Here is a 21,014-nt window from a genome sequence, read left to right as displayed (position 1 = left end):
ACTTGCTCCTCTTCTAGTCCAGTTCTCTGCTGTGGCCGGGGAGGGCAGTGGAGGATGGCCCAGGTCCTTGGGCCCTGCACCCACACAGGAGACCAGGAGGAAGCACCTGGCTCCTGGCTCCTGGCTTAGGATCAGCGCAGTGTGCCAGCCGCAATGCACCGGTCATAGTGGCTACTTGCGAGGTGAACCAACGGAAAAGGAAGACTTTTCTCTCTGTCTCTCTCTCGCTGTCTAACTCTGCCTGTCAAAAACAAACAAAAAAATCACTGAATACCTCCAAGAAACATTTTTCTCAACTGCAAAATTGAGATAGTAACCCTAATTCCTTAACAAGGTTGCTGTGAGGCTCAAATTACAACATTAGAATTAGTATGATATAGCAATTAGGAACCTATGTGTAGAAGCACAGTAATGTAAAACTTTAAAAGAAAGAATATGAAAAGAAAGAGGAGGGAAAGTGGAAGCATGGATGGAAGGGAGGGTAGGGTGAAAAGTATCACTATGCTCCTAAGTCTATGTATATGAAATACATGAAATCTGTTTACCATAAATAAAAACATTGAAAACAAAACAGCATAAGTTAGGATTCCAGGTTTCAGATCTGGACTCACAGTTACTAGCTATGTATTTCCTCATCTGTAAAGTGAGGAAAAAATTTATACCTAACTCAATCTAATAGGATTTTTTGCAAATTAACCAAATAATACATATAAGTACCTGATACTTGTTATCTATAATTGTTATTTTGTTACTATAATTGGTATATTTTGGTACACATTTAGTTTTATTGTAACCAAGCAACTTATACGCTTTTAACTTTTAAAAAAAATATTTACTTATTCATTTGAAAGAGTTACACAGAGAGAGAGAAAGTGAGGCAGAGAGAGAGAAAGAAAGAAAGAGAGAGAGAGAAAGGTCTTCCATCTGCTGGTTCACTCCCCAGTTGGCTGCAACAGCCAGAGCAGAGGCGTTACCCACTACACCACAGCGCTGGCCCCACTTTTAACTTTAAAACTAGTGTTATCTTTCTTTTCCAATGAAACAAAAAGAATTTTTTAAACAAACAGGAATAAAATTACAATAGAGAATGTCAGTTCCAAATAAGATCCTACAGGTTCTGCTGATTCTCCCATTGAGTACCAGGGCTCAAGTCATCATTAGGATTGAATTTTATTTTTAAAAATGTCATCTTAGACTGCAAGGATGTCCACTGAACATCAAAATTAAACATGGCAAAGAAGCCATGTTGTCAAAATGTCCACTTAACCCAAGCAAATATCTCAAACCCTCCCCTTGCTGACCTTCTATAACCCCATTTTTTAAAGCTTTTTTTTGAACAAGAAAAGGTAGACAGATATGTGTTGGTAAATGCTAACTTTCTGTATTCACATAGAGACACAGTGTAATCTCTGAGCCCAATATATAGAGAAAGAAGGACAAAAGCCAGAATTCTGTGCACTACTACACATAGGCCTAGCACCCTCCAGCTTCCAGCAGAGTAAAGGGAGTGGAAGGTTTTCTTTTTCCGACAGAACACGGTGGTGTTGATTCCATACACTTTTTGTTGAGACAAGAAGGGACAAAAATGAATTTGGAACAGAAAGGGGTAAAGATTATTTTCCCATTTTATTCTGCTTTAGATATTTTCCCCACAATAAGATGAAAATCATGGGCTGGAGAAAAGAGAACTTAAAAACAGGGAGAATGAGAACAAGAGAAAAAAATATAAAAATAAGAAAACAGCAATTGCTCCCAGGGACTGAAGAAAATAAAAAAAAAAAGTTGGAATGCATCAATGTTTTCTATTAGTTATCTTCTCCTTCATCCATATCTCCTTCTCCTCCATCATCATCTTCATCTTCTTGCCCCTCATCTTCATCCCTTTCATCAATGTATTCCAATCCTTCATCATTATCATCCTCTTCTCCTTCCCCTTCTTCATCATCCATAGCAGGAATCAAGAAGTACTGTAATGGATTCGGCCAAATATCATCTTTGAAGACCTCGCCTAACTCCTCCGCACCTGGATCAGAATGGTCAGTAAACAAGGTGAAGAAGCTCTGGTTCCTCATGCTGCCTCTTTCTTCTGGCTTTGTTCTCCATTTGACGCCAATGTTTCCTCAAATCCTTTCCAAATTCCCATTTCAGTGGACTAAGATGGATCACTACTCTCATTCAGATCAAATTCTCTGGAGAGAATTTTATTTTTGAAGTAAGGATTTTCATCAAAATAAAAATCTATTCTGTAACCTGATCTAGTATCTTCAAATTCTGTCACTTCAACGCTGGCCAGATAATGCAGAGCCTCTTCATCCTCATTCCCAAGCAGCACAGATACTTGAGATGGCTGACAAACGTTGTTACCCAAAAATCTGGGATTCTGGCGTTCAGTTCTGACCTCTCGTGAAAAAATGGTTGGCGGAGTTTGTTACATTTCTGTTCTACTTTCAAAACCACCTTATTGGCTTGTTCATTAAGTCCATTTCATTTTGTACTTCATCAATATGTTCAATTGTTTCTTCCTATTCTTTTCCTAAGGTCTCAACATCCCCGTTGTGGTTGGAGTTGAGCAGCTTTTCACTGCCTTTGGCCACTGGCACGGGGAGAGAAGGGCAGGCAAGAGGGGTGAGCAGGCAGCTTCCCCTTAAGCCACAAGCACTCAGTCTGGCTGCCTCTTCCAGGCGCTGCTGGCTTGCGCTGCCCTCTTAGCCTGACTATGAGTACGAGGGCAGGGCTGGGGCTGCACGCAGGGCCCAACTGGGGCTCCTGCTTGTGGAGGGGAGGAGAGGGAAGGGCAGGCGGGCAGGTGGGCAGGCAGCTAGGCTCCCTCACTCGCTCTCCAGCTCGCTGCTCACTCTCCTGGAGGCACCTCCTCCTCTACCTCCTCTTCAGTACACTTCTTTAAAATTAGTTATTACACAAAAGTAATTCATATTTAGTAGTAAAGCCTGGCAGAGAGAATTGTAAAGTCATAAACATCTTCAGAGGCATCAAATTTGGGGGAAAGTTTCCGGTTTAGTCTGAAAGCACACCATGTCGACAGAGACGAGCAAGACTATTAGCATTCTGGAAACTTTTTCATGGCACTATGAGGAAGAACCACACACACACACACACACATATATATATATACACTATATTCCATGAACAAATAGAAGCAGCTCTATGCTTCCAACCATTAGGTAATATAGAAGAGGAAATGTTAATTACCCCTTCTGAACATATATGAAATGTCATACTGCAGCCTACAAATATGTATAGTTATTGTTCACAAAATTAAAAATACATAAATTAAGAAATGCATACACTACATTATTGCATCTGCCATTTTTTTTTCTCAATAGAGAGCTAGTTTCAGCCCTTTTAAGTCTCTAGTCCATTTGGTTTACAGAAGAAGGTCAATATAGGAAAACCATGCATCTTTGGGCATGGTATTCAACTGAATAATAAAATTAATTTTCTGGGACCAGTGTTGTGGCACAACAGGTTTTGCTACTGCCCACTATGCCGCTATCCCATATGGGTGCTGGTTCAAGTCTTGGCTGTTTCACTTCTGATCTATCTCCCTGCTAATGCACTTGGGAAAGCAGCAGAAGATGGCCTAATTTCTTAGGTCCTTGTATCCACTTCTTAGGTCCTTGCATCCAAACAGGAGACTTGGATGGAGTTCCAAGTTCCTGGCTTTGGCCTGGCCCAGCCACTGCAACCATTTGGGAACTGGCAGTAGAATACCTCTCTTCTCTTTCTGTCTCTCCTTCTCTCTGTAACTTTGCCTTTCAAATACATAAATAAATCTTTTAAAAATTAATTTTATGATATATATGTTTGGAATTATGTTAAGTATTGTGAGACTTACAAGGAAATATAAAGCATCTTTAGTCAGGATCATCAACAGATTAATGTCAGATTCTTAGCAAATAATCTAATCAGCCGATGTATTCCTAATGTGTTAAGTATAAACAGTGTACTATTCAAAAGGTTAATTAGCAACAGAAGACAACTGACTTACATAGTTCCCGATACATGCTAATGGAGAAAGATAACAGTGAAGCAGGTCATTATAGTGTGAGTATTCTAGTCACAATGGAAACTCATATTATGAAAGAAGGAAGTTAAAATCAACACCACCAGTGTTATGGCACAGTGGTTTAAGCTGCACTTGGGATGCTTGTATACCACATTGGACTGCTGGCTACAGTCCCTGCTAATCTTCCAACTCAGCTCACTGCTAATGTGCCAGGGAGGCAGCAGATGATGGCTCAAGAACTTGAGTCTTTGCCACACATGGGAGACAGATGGAATACTGGCGGCTGGCTGCGGCTTAGGCCATCCTTGGCTATTTAGTCTTTTGGGGAATAAACCTCCCCTCCCCTCCCCTCCCCTCCCCTCTCCTCTTCTCTCCTCTCCTCTTCTCTCTCTTTCAAATAAATACAAATCTTGAAAAAATATCAGCACAAATACTTTGCTACTGTTCACTGGTATGCCTTATATTTTGGGCAGTACCAATTCTGTATTGCTGAAAGTGGGTTTTGACTGGTTATTACAGAGGCAAGAATTAAAAAGCACTAAAAGCTCCATTTTATTTTCATCATAAAGAATTTTTAAAATACTACTGTGTATTTAAAGAGATTTTTATTAATCATTATCACTCAACACTTGCACTTGGGCCTGACTTTTTTTTTAATGAAAAAGAAAATGCTCTAAATGAAAGTTAAAATATGAGCCTATTCATAAATGTTTTTAAAAAACATACAAGAAAGAGTATTATTATAATCAGAAAGTTTAACATTTAGTCTTTGCAATCTCAATTAACATTTAAATATTAATGCAAAAGGTTCTAAAAGGATATTTTTCTGGACTGTTGCTAACTGAGATTTAATCAAAATATTTCATGTATGTTTCTATTTAAAATTTTTCCATTTATTTTTATTTATCTGAAAGGCAGGGAGACAGAGAAAGATAGCAGACAGAAAGTCCACTACTGGTTCACTCCACAAATGCCAGACAATAGCTGGGACTAAGCTAGGCAGAGGCTAGAAGCCTGACACTCTATGTAGGTCTCCCATGAAAATGGCCAGGACCCACCTTGAGCCATTACTACTGCTTCCCAGGGTGCACATTAGCAGAACCTGGAATTGGATGTTGAGCCTCAAATCAAACCCAGATCCTTTGATATGGGCTGCTGGTATCCCAAACAACTTTTTAAGTGCTACACCAAATGCCTGCCCTTATTGTACATTTCTTAATGTAATTTAACACAAACATTTTAAATGGTTTTCAATAAATTGCAGACTCTCATAATCAGTTTTCCTTCATCATATATAATTCTTTCTAATAAGGAAACACATTGGCTAAAAAAATTACAGCAAAATAAAAAGGTTTGAAATTTAAGCTTTTTGGAAATCAATAATCTTAATAAAAACATAAATAAAAGCAATTTAAGCACAGTTGAAAAAGTTAAATAGCCCTAAAAATCTTGCAATAAGTATTAGTCCTCTGCCCACCATCTTCTGTTCCCTGGAGAAAAGTACTTTCAACTCTACTGTTTTTTCCCCTAGAGTTTATCAAACATTTCTAAGTGTCATATTTATACTGCTCTAATTTTATAATTATCAACTGGTTTATAATTTATTAAAGCTTTATTTTATTTATTTGAAAGGCAAAGTTACAGAGCAGAGAGGGAAAGGCAGAGGTCTTTCCGTCGGCTGGTTCAATCCCCAAATGGCTGCAACAGCTGGAACAGGGCCAAGCTGATGCCAGGAGTTTCTTCCTGGTCTTCCACTGGGTGCAGGGGCCCAAGCACTTGGACCATCTTCCACTGCTTTCCCAGGCACATTAACAGGGAGCTAGACTGAAAGTGGAGAGCCAGGACTTGAACTCATGCCCAGATTGGGTGCTGGTGGTGCAGGCCCTGGATTTACAAGCTATGTTATAAGGTCAGCCTCTGGTTTTTTTTATTATTGCAGCTCAGGATATATATATATATATATTTTTTTTTTTTTTTGACAGGCAGAGTTAGACAGTAAGAGAGAGAGACAGAGAGAAAGGTCTTCCTTTTTCTATTGGTTCACCCCACAAATGGCTGCCAGGGCCGGCACGCTGCGGCCGGCGCAGCACGTCGATCTGAAGCCAGGAGCCAGGTGCTTCCTCCTGGTCTCCCATGAGGGTGCAGGGCCCAAGCACTTGGGCCATCCTCCACTGCACTCCTGGGCCACAGCAGAGAGCTGGACTGGAAGAGGAGCAACCGGGACAGAACCGGCGTCCCAACCGGGACTAGAACTCAGGGTGCCAGCGCCGCAAGTGGAGGATAAGCCAAGTGAGCCACGTTGCCGGCCACAGCTCAGGGCTTTAATTTGTGTTTGTTTTTTATTTTTCTTCAGTTTTTATTTATTTTTTTTAACTTTTATTTAATGAATATAAATTTCCAAAGTATAGCTTATGGATTACAATGGCTTTTCCCCCTCCCCATAACTTCCCTCCCACCCGCAACCCTCCCTTCTCCCGCACCTTCTCCCATTCCATTCACATCAAGATTCATTTTCAATTATATGCAGAAGATCAATTTAGCATATATTAAGTAAAGATTTCAACAGTTTGCACCCACACAGAAACACAAAGTGAAAAATACTGATTGAATACTAGTTATAGCATTAAATCACAAGGTAAACACATTAAGGACAGAGATCCAACATGAGGAGTAAGTGCACAGTGACTCCTGTTGTTGACTTAACAAATTGACACTCTAGTTTATGGCGTCAGTAATCACCTTAGGCTTTTGTCATGAGTTGCCAAGGCTATGGAGGCCTTTTCAGTTCGCCGACTCAGATCATATTTAGACAAGGCCCTAGTCAAAGCGGAAGTTCTCTCCTCCCTTCACAGAAAGGGATCTGCGATCTCACTCGCAGAGATCTTTCACTTAGGTCATTCTTTTTTTTCTTTTTTTGCCACAGTGTCTTGGCTTTCCATGCCTGAAATACTCTCATGGACTTTTCAACTGGATCTGAATGCCTTAAGGGCTGATTCTGAGGCCAGAGTGCTGTTTAGGACATCTGCCCTTATATGAGTCTGCTGTGTATCCTGCTTCTCATGTTGGATCGTTCTCTCCCTTTTCTTTTATTCTATCAGTATTTTCAGACACTTGTCTTGTTTGTGTGAACCCTTTGACTCTTAGTCCTTATCATTATTATCAATTGTGAACTGAAATTGATCATTTGGACTAGTGAAATCGCATTGGTACATGCCAGCTTGATGGGATTGAATTAGAACTCCCTGGTATGTTTCTAACTCTGCCATTTGGGGCAAGTCCTATTGAGCATGTCCCAAATTGTACATCTCTACCCTCTCTTATTCCCACTCTTACATTTAACAGGGATCACTTTTCAGTTAAGTTTCAACACTTAAGAATAACTGTGTATTAATTACAGAATTCAACCAAGTATTGAGTAGAACAGACAAAAAAATACTAAGAGGGATAACATATTAAATTGTTCATCAACAGTCAGGGCAAGGGCTGAACAAGCCACAGTTTCTCATAGTGTCCACTTCACTTCAACAGGTTTCCTTTTTGGTACTAGGTTAGTTGTCACCAATCAGGGAGAACATATGATATTTATCCCTTTGGGACTGGCTTAATTCACTAAGCATGATGTTTTCCAGATTCCTCCATCTTGTTGCAAATGACTGGATTTCATTGTTTTTTTTTTAACTGCTGTATAGTATTCTATAGAGTACATATCGCATAATTTCTTGATCCAGTCTACTGTTGATGGGCATTTAGGTTGATTCCAGGTCTTAGCTATTGTGAATTGAGCTGCAATAAACATTAAGGTACAGACTGCTTTTTTGTTTGCCAATTTAATTGCCTTTGGGTAAATTCCAAGGAGTTGGATGGCTGGGTTGAATGGTAGGGTTATATTCAGGTTTCTGAGGAATCTCCAGACTGACTTCCACAGTGGCTTCACCAGTTTGCATTCCCACCAACAGTGGGTTAGTGTCCCTTTTTCCCCACATCCACGTCAGCATCTATTGTTGGTAGATTTCTGAATGTGAGCCATTCTCACCGGGGTGAGGTGAAACCTCATAGTGGTTTTGATCTGCATTTCCCTGATTGCTAGCGATCTTGAACATTTTTTCATGTATCTGTTGGCCATTTGGATTTCTTCTTTGAAAAATGTCTATTGAAGTCCTTGGCCCATCTCTTAAGTGGGTTGTTTGTTTTGTTGTTGTGGAGTTTCTTGATCTCTTTGTAGATTCTGGTTTTTAATCCTTTATCTGTTGCATAGTTTGCAAATATTTTTTCCCATTCTGTCGGTTGCATCTTCACTTTCCTGACTGTTTCTTTTGCAGTTCAGACACTTCTCAATTTGATGTAATCCCAATTGTTAATTTTGAGTTTGACTGCCTGTGCCGCCAGTGTGAGCAAACGAGCGAGCAAGTGAGCGAGTGGCGGTCCTCGCCGGTCCAACCCTCCCTTTAAGTTTCTTAACATGTCTTTTAAATAAACTGGTGCCCTGTAATTAGATGCATATACATTTTTTTTGACAGGCAGAGTGGATAGTGAGAGAGAGAGGCAGAGAGAAAGGTCTTCCTTTTTGCCGTTGGTTCACCCTCCAATGGGCACTGGGGCCGGCACACTGCGCTGATCCGAAGCCAGGAGCCAGGTGCTTCTCCTGGTCTCCCATGCAGGTGCAGGGCCCAAGGACTTGGGCCATCCTCCACTGACTTCCCAGGCCATAGCAGAGAGCTGGCCTGGAAGAGGGGCACCTGGGATAGAATCCGGCGCCCCCACCGGGACTAGAACCCGGTGTGCCGGCGCCGCAAAGCGGAGGATTAGCCTGTTAAGCCACGGCGCCGGCCAGATGCATATACATTAATAATAGTTACATCTTCCTGTTGAATTGAACCCTTAATCATTATATAGTGTCCTCTTTGTCTCTCTTAACAGTTTTTGTGTTAAAGTTTATTTTGTCTGATATGAAGATGGCTACACCTGCTTTTTTTTTTTTTTTTGGTTTCTGTTGGCATGGAATATCTTTTTCTAACCTTTCATTTTCAGTCTGCATGCATCTTTGTTGGAAAGATGTGTTTCTTGTAGGCAGCAAATAGATGAGTTTTGTTCCTTAATCCATTCAGCCAGTCTGCGCCTTTTAACTGGATGGAGAGTTGAGTCCATTAACGTTCAATGTGACTATTGATAAGCAGTAACTTTGCCCTGCCATTTTCCCAAAGATATTCTCTAATATATGCTTTGAGCTTCCTATTGCCTTTTACTAGTAGGTTTTCTTCCTTTACCTTCTTTCATATTGATGACCGTTTTTCTGTGTTTCTGTGTGTAGCACATCATTAAGTATTTTTGCTGGGCTGGACAAGTAGCGACAAATTGTTTCAATTTATGCTTGCTATGAAAGGTCTTTATTTCAACTTCATTCACAAATGAGAACTGTGCAGGATATAATATTCTGGGCTGGCAGTTTTTCTCTCTTAGTACCTGGGCTATATCTCGCCATTCCCTCCTAGCCTGTAGGGTTTCTTTCTTTTTTTTTTTTTTGACAGGCAGAGTGGACAGTGAGAGAGAGAGACAGAGAGAAAGGTCTTCCTTTGCCGTTGGTTCACCCTCTAATGGCCACCGCGGTAGTGCGCTGCGGCCGGCGCACCGCTCTGTTCCGAAGGCAGGAGCCAGGTGCTTCTCCTGGTCTCCCATGGGGTGCAGGGCCCAAGCACTTGGGCCATCCTCCACTGCACTCCCTGGCCACAGCAGAGAGCTGGCCTGGAAGAGGGGCAACCGGGACAGGATCGGTGCCCCGACCGGGACTAGAACCCGGTGTGCCGGCGCCGCAAGGCGGAGGATTAGCCTGTTGAGCCACGGCGCCGGCCTGTAGGGTTTCTGATGAGAAGTCAGCTGTGAGTCTAATTCGAGATCCTCTGAGGGTAATCTGACGTTTCTCTTTTGCACATTTTAGGATCTTTTCTTTCTGTTTCACTGTGTTGAGTTTAATTACAATGTGTCGTGGTGAGGATCTCTTTTGGTCATGTTTACTAGGGGTTCTATGAGCTTCCTGTACTAGGACTCTGTCTGTCCTTCTCCAAACCTGGGGAATTTTCTGCTAGTATCTCACTAAAAAGGCCTTCTAATCCTTCCTCCCTCTCCATGCCTTCAGGAACTCCTAGAACCCGAATGTTGGTTTTTTTTTTAACAGTATCCTGTAGATTCCCAACAATATTTTTTTTTTTTTACAGGCAGAGTGGACAGTGAGAGAGAGAGACAGAGAGAAAGGTCTTCCTTTTGCTGTTGGTTCACCCTCCAATGGCCGCTGCCGTAGGCGCACTGAGGCCGGCGCACCGCACTGATCCGATGGCAGGAGCCAGGTACTTATCCTGGTCTCCCATGGGGTGCAGTGCCCGAGCACTTAGGCCATCCTCCACTGCACTCCCTGGCCACAGCAGAGAGCTGGCCTGGAAGAGGGGCAACTGGGACAGCATCAGTGCCCCGACCGGGACTAGAACCCGGTGTGCCAGCTTGCAAGGCGGAGGATTAGCCTAGTGAGCCGCGGCGCCGGCCTACAATATTTTTTAGATTTCTAATTTCCTCTTCTTTTCTTTGGTTTAAGTGTATACCTTCCTGTTCTCTGTCTTCTAAGTCCAATATTCTCTCTTCTGCTTCACCCATTCTGTTTTTAAGGCTCTCTAATGTGTTTGTCATTTGATCTATTGAGTTCTTCATTTCATTATGGTTTCTCGTCACTATCACAGTTTCATGTTCTACTAGTTGCTTCATTTCATTTTGATTCCTCCTTAATATTTCATTTTCATGAGAGAGATTTTCTATCTTGTCCATTAAGGATTTCTGTAGTTCAAGAATTTGTTTTTGAGAACTTCTTAATGTTCTTATCAATTTTTTGAGATCTGCTTCTTGCATTTCTTCTATCTCATCATCTTCATAATCTTGAATTGGGGTGTCTTTATCATTTGGGGGCGTCATAGTGTCTTCCTTGTTCTTGTTTCCTCGGTGTCTGCGTTTGTTGTTTGGCACATTGGAGATATTCTTTGGTTTCTTCGCTGTAGTGGCTTTTCTCATTATACTATGACTCTAGATTAAGTGGACTGTCTGCTTTTGTTGGAGCCTTAGAGGCTTGAGATGGGTATGGCCTGAGAGCTCTGTTTGGTTCTTCAGGGTTAAGGGTATGCCAAAGGTGACTCACGCATGTTGTTCTCTCTCTTTCTCGCTCATTTTTTTTTTTTTTTTTTTTTTTTTGCTCAGAAGGGAAGTAATTCTGCACAGCTGAGTGGAGCTGAGGGTAGTTGATGTATGAAATCTGACCCCTATGGGTATTTGTCTGCTCTACCCCAAGGACCACACAAAGGGTCTATGCAGCCCTCAGTGTCGTCTCAAATTTCTCTGCAGTCTCCCACCAGGTTGCCAAGGTTACCGAGTTTGTGCACTCCGTGAATTCTCTCGCCCACCCTCAGATTTTCACAGTCTCAGTCATTAGCTTCACACCTTCACTAGGTCCTAATCTCCTGTTAATTCTCCCCAGCAGAGTCAGGTTTTTCTGCTTGGCTGATGGCAGGCGCCACTTTACGTATGTCCCAAATGGTGCCTGCTCTTTGTCTTGCTCGGCTTTGTAAGGTGAATGGAGAGAGAGGCTCGTGTCCATGCTGGTTCCCCTTATTTATTCATTTTTTTCTCTCCTTCAGTTAGCCCGGTGAACTTTCCCCAATGGGGCTTCAAGCCTCGTCCCCTCTAGGCTCTTTCTGCCATTTCCCCGCCAATGTCTCAGGCTACCAAGGTTTTAGTCTCACCTCCCCATTCAGCACTGGTGCACAGAATCCGCAGCTGGGCTTCCAAGCTGTGGGTGTCCTTGCTCTCCCTGTAGGTCCTCTGTGTCACATCCACCAGATCCGGAAGAGTTTCTTCTGCAAATATTTTACTGAGCCTTTCCCTGAGACTACAGTAATTCCACTTTTATTAAACTATCTTTTCCTGGACTATCGGTGCGTGCCCTCACTATTCCGCCATCTTGGCTCCACCCCCTTAATTTTTGTTTACATCTTCTTCCCTTCACCCATCTTCCTATTATGTCAAGACTTGGTTAAAACTATTGTTTATTGAACTGCAACTTTCAAATATTGCTCACAGGTGAGTCAAATCATATACTTCAATTACATTTCTTCTCCTACTTTTGTCTTTGAAATACTTTATATTACAGTGATCCCTTGGTATTTGCTGAGGATTGGTTCCAGGGACCAACCACAGACACGAATTCCATTGATTCACAAATACCTTATATAAAACAGTATTTGCATATTACTTACACACATTCTTTAAATCCTCTTTGGATAATTTATAATACCTAATACAATGTAAATGCTATGTAAATAGGTGTCACACCATAATGTTTAGGCAATAATGACAAGAATTTTTCAAAACATTTTTGATCTATGGTTGGTTCAATCTGCAAATATGGAATGTGAATATATAGGGCTGACTAAACAGGCTTTTTCCCCTATACCCTCCAGTATCTAAATAGACTACCTTTCAAAGGCATTTTCCAAATGGTGAAAACTGTCAGATATTTTATGAAGACATTTTCTCCTATAGATACTCTTTCTGGTACCCTCTTTCTTCCTTTTTCATTTAATCTGGACAGTTCTCAACACTTACTCTGTAGACATATTGAATAACTGTCAGCCTAGGACTACTCTCTGCTATTAACCTGAGTACTCTTTGTACCTCTCATTTGTGTTAGAATCTGTTTCCTTGACTGTACACAGTAACACCTTTCAGTATACTCCTTCATCTTAAGGAATAACTTATTTATCAGTAGTATCTTTTTTTTTTTTTTTGGACAGGCAGAGTGGACAGTGAGAGAGAGACAGAGAGAAAGGTATTCCTTTGCCATTGGTTCACCCTCCAATGGCCGCTGCAGCCGGCGCAGCACGCTGATCCTAAGCCAGGAGCCAGGTGCTTATCCTGGTCTCCCATAGGGTACAGGGCCCAAGCACTTGGGCCATCCTCCACTGCACTCCCTGGCCACAGCAGAGAGCTGGCCTGGAAGAGGGGCAACCGGGACAGAATCTGGTGCCCTGACTGGGACTAGAACCCGGTATGCTGGTGCCGCAAGGCAGAGGATTAGCCTAGTGAGCCATGGCACCATCCCATCAGTAGTATCTTTGATATGAGATAAGGCAGGTGGCTGGATGAGGTTCATGAGCTGAAAGCCACACCTCCTTGGCCTAATGTAATCTTATCCACCCACCTGTTAAAAACATGACCCCTTCTGCAGGATGTACTTCCCCTGGGGGCAGTACCATGTAATCACTTCCCTTTCTAGACTCATAAGAAGCCTGGTAAAGGGAAATGCGCTCTCTCTCTCTCTCCTTATGGATCCAGAGCGAGCAGGGTATGGAAATCTTTCTTTCTTTTCCATTCCTGGCCCACTCTGCCTGAACAATGGCCATGTAAGTGTGTGTTTTCCTCACCTTGTAAATAAACTTTATCACTTTGCATATTGTGTCTGTGCCTGTACTTAGAGTGCTTCTCTAAGTACGAGGCAGGAGCATGGGATAGAAAGTTAGGTCCAACCTATTTCACAACATCCTGAAAAAAGCACTAACAAGGAGATTCCAAGATGGCTGAGTAGGTATGTCTACATTAACTTAAATTGTTCTAAAATATGAAAAGAACAAGGACTGCATTTCCAGGGGTCTGACTCATGGAAAATTTGGGGAAGAAGTGAAAAAAACAAAACAAAACGGTGAAGACTCCATGGGATAAGAGAAGTCAGAGACATGCTGCAGCCAGCTGTGGGCCGCCATCTTACCACACCAAGGTAGGAAGACATTGCTGCATGCCCCACCACTTGCAGTTTTAGTGGACAGGGAATTCCACAGTTACCCACTGACTTTTACTGCAGCCTAGAGAGTTGACAGGGGTCTGAATGACTGCCAGGCTTGGAGCACGGAAGCCACCTTGCTTCGTCCCCCTCCCTGACCCACGCAAAACACAGTGAAAACCCATGTAGCTCACCTGTTTTGCTCCTACCAGCATCACAGTCGGAGGCAAGGTAATGTGTGGGACAAAGGACAGATCCCCTGCATCCTGCAACTATGGGAGTTTTCGGACTTTAGCCCCAGAACCATGCTCAGGCACTCTACATGAGCTGGGGGAATTCACCTTAGCTTCTGGGAGCTAACAACAGAAGCAACCTGTAAGCAACTACCACCCTTGGAGATCTTGGTAATAACTCTACCATATCCCACAACATTAGGGATACAGCAACTTGTTCTAAATTTCTCAGTGCCACTGGAATCTACTTGGTGGACATAAGATAAAAATATTTTTATTCCACCTCTCTGGGCTCATACCCTCCTATATACCCTGTAGTCACCAAGTAGGACTCGAACAGGTTCAACTGACATTCCCCAGTCCTAGGATTATGGCTGTATATTAGAAGCCACAGCACCAGTTGGACTCTTTAGCAGGACATGAAGAAGCGTTCATCTGCATCACATAGTCCTAGGTCCTCAGCAATTGGTGCCACAAGCCCCAGCATCACTCAGGCTTGCTGGTAGAACAAGGGAGCAGCTACTCTTGTCTTTCTCAGCACCAAGAACAAGGCCCTGGTTATCACACATTTGCCAGAGAAACTGACACTATGCTCTCTGTGGACCAAATATGCACATGCAAGGAAACTCTTATTCATCTCAAAGCCACATTTCTATCCCTATGAACTGCAGAAAACTAGACCACTGGGTCACTTACAGACACAGCTGACATTGATTAAGACAAAAGAAATCACTCAGAGACTACACTCCTGGTATCACTAGAACCAAAGCCAAAGCAAGAAGCCAAGTGATACCCTGCATTTCGGCTAAACCATAAACTTTTTTTCCCAATAAAACCTACTTTATAAAGAAGAAGGGCCAAAGTGTCCTACATAGGGACACAGGAGATTTGAAGAAGCAAGGTAGCACAACGCCTCCAAAAGAACACAACAATCCTCCAGAATTAGATCCTGAATAGAAGGAGACCTATGAAATGACAGATATAGAATTCAAAATTATGACTGTATAGAAACTCAACAAGATTATAAGAGTATACAGATAGACTAGAGAAATGAGAAAATCAGTGAATGACATGAATGAAAATATTATTAAGGACATACAACTCATGAAGAAGAATGAAATAGAAATTTTAGAGATGAAATCTTCAATCAGTGAAATAAAAAATATGATAGAGAAGTCTAATGTTAATCTGATTGGTTTTCCTTTAGATGTAATGATGCTTTTCTCTTACTGTCTTTAGGATTCTTTCCATGTCTTTAACTTTTGACAATTTGACAACAATATGCCTTAGAGATCTTTTTTGGTTTAGTCTGCTTGGGGTTCTTTGGGCTTCTTATATCTGGATTTTCATGTCTTTTTCAAGACCTGAGAAATTTTCAACTATTATATCATTTAGCAGGTTCTCAAATCCTTTTTCCTTTTCTACTCCTTCAGGAAAACCTATAATACAAACATTTGGTTGCTTAATAGTAGCCCATATTTCACATGGATTTTCTTCATTCTTTTAAATTTTTTTTCTCTTTATTTTAATCTAATTGGGTTATTTTAAAATTCTTGTCCTTGAGGTCAGAAATTGTTACTTCTTCTTGGTCGATTCTGCTGGTTCAATATTCACAAATCAATAAACACCATAATTCACATCAATAGAATCAAGAACAAAAACCACATGGATCCAAAAGTTGTACTTTGGAAATTTATATTTATTAAATAAAAGTTAAAAACAAAGCATATGGCCGGCGCCACGGCTCACTAGGCTAATCCTCCGCCTTGCGGCGCCGGCACACCGGGTTCTAGTCCCGGTTGGGGCACCAATCCTGTCCTGGTTGCCCCTCTTCCAGGCCAGCTCTCTGCTGTGGCTAGGGAGTGCAGTGGAGGATGGCCCAAGTGCTTGGGCCCTGCACCCCATGGAAGACCAGGAGAAGCACCTGGCTCCTGCCATCGGATCAGCGCGGTGCGCTGGCCGCAGCGTGCCTACCGCGGCAGCCATTGGAGGGTGAACCAACGGCAAAAGGAAGACCTTTCTCTCTGTCTCTCTCTCTCACTGTCCACTCTGCCTGTCTAAAAAAAAAAAAAAAAAAAAAAACAAACAAAAAAAAAAAACAAAGCATATGGCCATCTCAATAGATGCAGAGAAAGCATTTGATAAGATTCAACACCCCTTCATGATGAAAACTCTCCACAAATTAGGTATATTAAGGATCATTCCTCAAAATTATAAAGGCTATATATCACAAACCAACAGCTGATACCATACTGAATTGGAAAAGCTGAAAGCATTTTCCCTCAGATCTGGAACAAGACAAGGATGTCCACTTTCTCTACTCTTTTTTTTTTTTTAAGATGTATTCATTCTTTTGAAAGTCAGAATTAGAGAGAGGCAGAGACAGAGAGAGAATCTTCCATCCACTGGTTCACTGGCCAAAGTGGCCGGAGCTGGGCTGATCCGAAATCAATAGCCAGGAACTTCCTCCATGTTTCCCTCATGGGTACAGGGGCACATGCACTGGGACCATCCTCCACTGTCTTCCCAGGTATACTAGCAGGGAGCTGGATTGGAAGTGGAATAGCTGGGACTTGAACCAATATCCATAAGGGATACTGGCATTGCAGGCAGTGGCTTACCCACTATACCAAAGTGCCAGCCCTTCTCCACTATTAATAAATATAGTTCTGGAAGTTTTAGCAAAAGTAATTAGGAAGGAAAAAGAAATAAAGGATATCCAAATTGGAAAAGAGGAAGTCAAATTATCCACTTTTGCAGATGACATCGTGTTGCATATGGGAAAACCTGAACATTCCACCAAAAACCTGTTAGAATTGATAAACCAATTCAGTAAAGTTGCAGGTTACAAAATAAATGTTTAAAAAATAGCTTTTTTTGTTTGCTAATCATCATCTCCCAGAAAGAGAAATCAAGTATGGGTGGGAGGGAGGTAGCAGGGAAGAATCATCATGTTTCCAAATCCATATATATTATATGTATGAAGCTGTATTCCTTAAAGTTTTGTAAAACTTTGTCAAAACAATGATTAAAATGTCATACTTCATTGTTGCAACTGGAAATCATTATACTAAGTGAAATAAGCCAACCCAAAAAAGAAAGAAATCATGTTTCCCCTAATCCAATTAACTAATAGAATATCTGAAATGTAACATATTGGAGTGAAACAGACATTTTGAGACTAGATGATTGTTTGCAACTCTTGTCTTTTCCATTAAGGAACAGTATTTTGTTTTGTTCTGTTTTGTTTTCATTCTCATTGGACTCCTATACTTAGAGTAGGGTTAACTATAGGATCATTAAGTATACTGAAAATAGATCATGGTAAAAATTAAGATTGGGAATCCAAGAGGTAGGCAGAGGATGGGTTGGAGTGTGGAGGGGAAGGAGAGTAAGGGGGAAAAGCTCACTATGTTACTAAATCTGTATATATGAAATATATGAAACCTGTATAACTTAGATAAAACTAAATTTTAAAAAGTCATACTTCTATAGCTTTAATGATCTGTGATTACTTTAAAATTTATTGTATATGGGTGAAATGGTCATTTTCCCACTCAATTACTGTTTATAGCCATTGTCTATATTCCCACTAAACTAGGATGTTTTTGCATTTTATTTCTAAACTTATTCAGTAAAGTATTAAGGCCATTAACTGCAATGTAAATTTAAAATATGTTATCTCAAAAAAAAAAAAACCCATCAGAGAAGGAAGGAAGATGGGAGAAAGAGGGGGGAGGCAGGAAAGGAGGGAGGAAGGAAGTGTTATTATGTTCCTAGAATTTTATCTACATAACACATTGAATCTGTTAAAAACTAATTAAAATTTCAAAAATTTAATAAAGAAAAATAGAGAATTTTTGTAGTTTTAGACTTTGAATGATTAAACCTCTCTTTATGCTACTTACAACTTAACTGATGGTGCTGCTGAGTAAATATAGAATTCTAGGCTGAATTTTATTTTCTATCAGAATTTTAAAGCAATACTCTCATATTTTCTGGTTTTTAGTGATTCTATTAGGAAGCCAAATACTATTCTTAAAACAAATGCTCTAGAGCTTGCATTGTGACACAGAGGAGTAAACTGCCCCTGTGACATCAATATTCATTATGGGTACTGGTTTGAATCCCAGCTGCTCTACTTCTAATCCAGCTCTCTGCTAATGCATCTGGGAAAGCAGTGGAGGACATCCCAGGTACTTGGGCACCTGCCACCCATATGGGAGACCTGGATGGAATTCTAGGATCCTGGCTTTATGGTGGCCCAGCACCAGAGATTGATCTTCCATTCACTGGTTCACTCCCCAAATGGCCACAATAGTTGGGGCTGGGCCAGGGCAAAGCCAGGAGCTTCATCTGGGTCTCCTACATGGGTGCAGGGGCCCAATTACTTGGGCCATCCCCCACTGCTTTCCAGGCACATTGGCCAGCGCCACAGGTGGAGGCTTAGCCATCTAAGCCACAGTGCTGGCTTATAAAAATAACATCTTCGGGGGCTGGCACCATGGCCTAGCAGGCAAAGCCGCTGCCTGCAGTGCTGGCATCTCATATGGGCACTGGTTCAAGTCCTGGCTGCTCTACTTCCAATCCAGCTCTCCGCTATAGCCTGGGAAAGCAGCAGAGGATGCCTCAAGTCCTTGGGCCCTGCACCAGCCTGGGAGACCCAGAAGAAACTCCTGGCTCCTGGCTTCGGATCGGCCTAGCTCTGGCCGTTGCAGCCATTTGGGGAGTGAAATCATGGATAGAAGACCTCTCTTTCTCTCTGCCTCTGCTTCTCTGTGACTCTGCCTTTCAAATAAATAAATCTTAAAAAAAAAAAAAAAACTGCTTCAACATCTTCCAAGCTACCATTCCAAGTGGAGTTCATAGCTTCAAATTCATTCTTCCTTCATTTTCCACATCTGATTGATGGTCAAAATTCATTAATTCTACTTCTAAACATTCCCATTTTCATTGCATTTTTCTGTATTTTCTAGTGTTGCCTACCCATTGTTTACTGCCTGAATCACTACTGTGGTATTCCTCCTTTCTGATTCCAGTCTTCTGCAGTTTACTCTGTACAGAATTAACATTTGAAACCCATATCTGATAGTGTCCCTCTCGTGGTTCTATCCCACTACTGTATAGCCCAATTTGGGGCATACAAAGCTTCTCATGATTTTGCTCTTGCCTCCTTCTTGGCCTTATCTCCTACTCACTAACATATAACTACATATCAAAGTTATCAAATGTCTTACAGTTTCCTGGAACTGCAAATTCCCTGATATGTCTAATTTTAGAATGTCTTTAACTTCTATTTTCCCACTCCCAAGAAATCAGTCAATACCTCTAACAGCATCACTGCACACCTTAATTACACTATGATGTGCACATATGACAACTGTTTATTTGTGGTCTTTCGATTCTATGAGAGTTTCTAACATGAAACTCATCTATGGGTCAGGAGCAAGCATGGGAGGACTATCCATCAATTCCCTAAAACTGACTATAACATTCTGTAAGCAAATCATACTTGTACTATATGGAAGGAAATATCATTGATACCTGGATTGTGAGATTATTGAAAGAAGGGGTGAGTCTGGTATCATTAATCTGTATATCTCACACCTACCATATAGTGTACAGCATAAAGTAATCACAACATGCCAGTGCTTACATACACAAGCAAATATGCAGAAGCACTTGATAGTATAATGCATAAATCATTTAGGTAAACTTCTGTTGGTCTACAGTCAGGCAGTATACCTGGAACCTGTTTCATAAAAATATTATATTTTCTTGAAGAGATTTTAAAATTTGTAATTCTCACCAATAAATACACCTCAAAGTGAGGTCTTACCTATATCCTTAGCATAAGTTTAACTGTTACCTCAGGTTTCTGTGGTTTGTTTTATTTTTAAAGTTGTATCTTTTTGTTAGTTATTTCTTCTATAAAATGTAATCCTGGGCATCAGCCAAGCCAACGTAAATCCAAGGATATATCAGGCCCTGTTTCTCTAGAGACTGGTACATTATTTGTAGGGTTAATCACTGCATTAGCCAATAACTGGCTCTTTCCAGCTTCAACCACCTCCTCTTCCTAACACATGGAGGTAGCGACATAATGTTTGTAACTTCTGCAGGATAGTGGAGCTCTTTTCACCATCAAAATCAAGAGAGAAGTGATCCCTGAACAGTACAGTGAGCCCAGCAACCCAACACAGTGTTTCCATTTGAAAAGCAAGTTTTATGTGTACTGTAGGAATAAGGAAGACTCCTTAAATATAATGGAGTAGAGGAAAGGGAACATTTTTAGAAATACTATTTCATAATATCATAAAGGAAAATAAAAAAGGAGAAAAAAATGAGGAATATGTGAACAAGCTACCCATCGTTCGGTTACTTACCATCTTATAGAGATCTGAGACACTAATTTGATCTGAATCCACTACTTCAAAGTCCTTCCGGGGCACCAGGTCCAGGCCCAAATGCCTAGTAAAGATAAAGACCACACTCAGCATGCCACGTCCTCAGATTACTCATTTCTCTGTATGTGCCTGGGAACCTTTACCATCTAGATATTGTGGACAGAGGTTCAGACACTGCACTAGCATTAACATGCCTTTATCCAGCAACATCTAATTTTATTCACTTATTCATTAACACAGTGAGGGATTCTAAAGTCTGACACAATTCCAGTCAAGTCATTCCATTTGTGATGATAAAAAGGTTTCATTCAATACTATTTTTCTAAGAGTGCTTAAGATCTTTAAGAATGGATTTTTTTAAATCATCCTTAAAAAGCCATGTTTATTTTTCTCTTTCACTCCAGCCTACAGGTACATTCGAGGTTCAGTCACACATTACTTTCACTGGGATGATAAAATTATTCAGAATGATCAACTAAATTTGTAATTCAAAGTCAATACATAAGAACTATCTAAAAAAGATACTAAACTCAAAGTGATGT

At 41.1% G+C, this 21,014-nt stretch overlaps 1 protein-coding gene and 1 pseudogene across 1 annotated transcript in view; both read right to left on the bottom strand.

Annotated features, from left to right (window-relative positions):
- The window catches only part of DOCK3 (dedicator of cytokinesis 3), a 455,873-nt gene that overhangs the window by 226,035 nt on the left and 208,824 nt on the right, over window positions 1-21,014 (bottom strand). The window contains exon 7 of the mRNA XM_062199955.1: window positions 20,452-20,536. Within this exon, the coding sequence (XP_062055939.1) occupies window positions 20,452-20,536 (85 nt within the window). The remainder of the gene's footprint in view (window positions 1-20,451; window positions 20,537-21,014) is intronic.
- LOC133766674 (protein SET-like) lies at window positions 1,806-20,436 on the bottom strand (annotated as a pseudogene).

The sequence above is a fragment of the Lepus europaeus genome, chromosome 9 (genome assembly GCF_033115175.1).
Source record: "Lepus europaeus isolate LE1 chromosome 9, mLepTim1.pri, whole genome shotgun sequence".
Taxonomy (NCBI): domain Eukaryota; kingdom Metazoa; phylum Chordata; class Mammalia; order Lagomorpha; family Leporidae; genus Lepus; species Lepus europaeus.
This window is presented reverse-complemented; position numbering and strand designations above follow the sequence as displayed.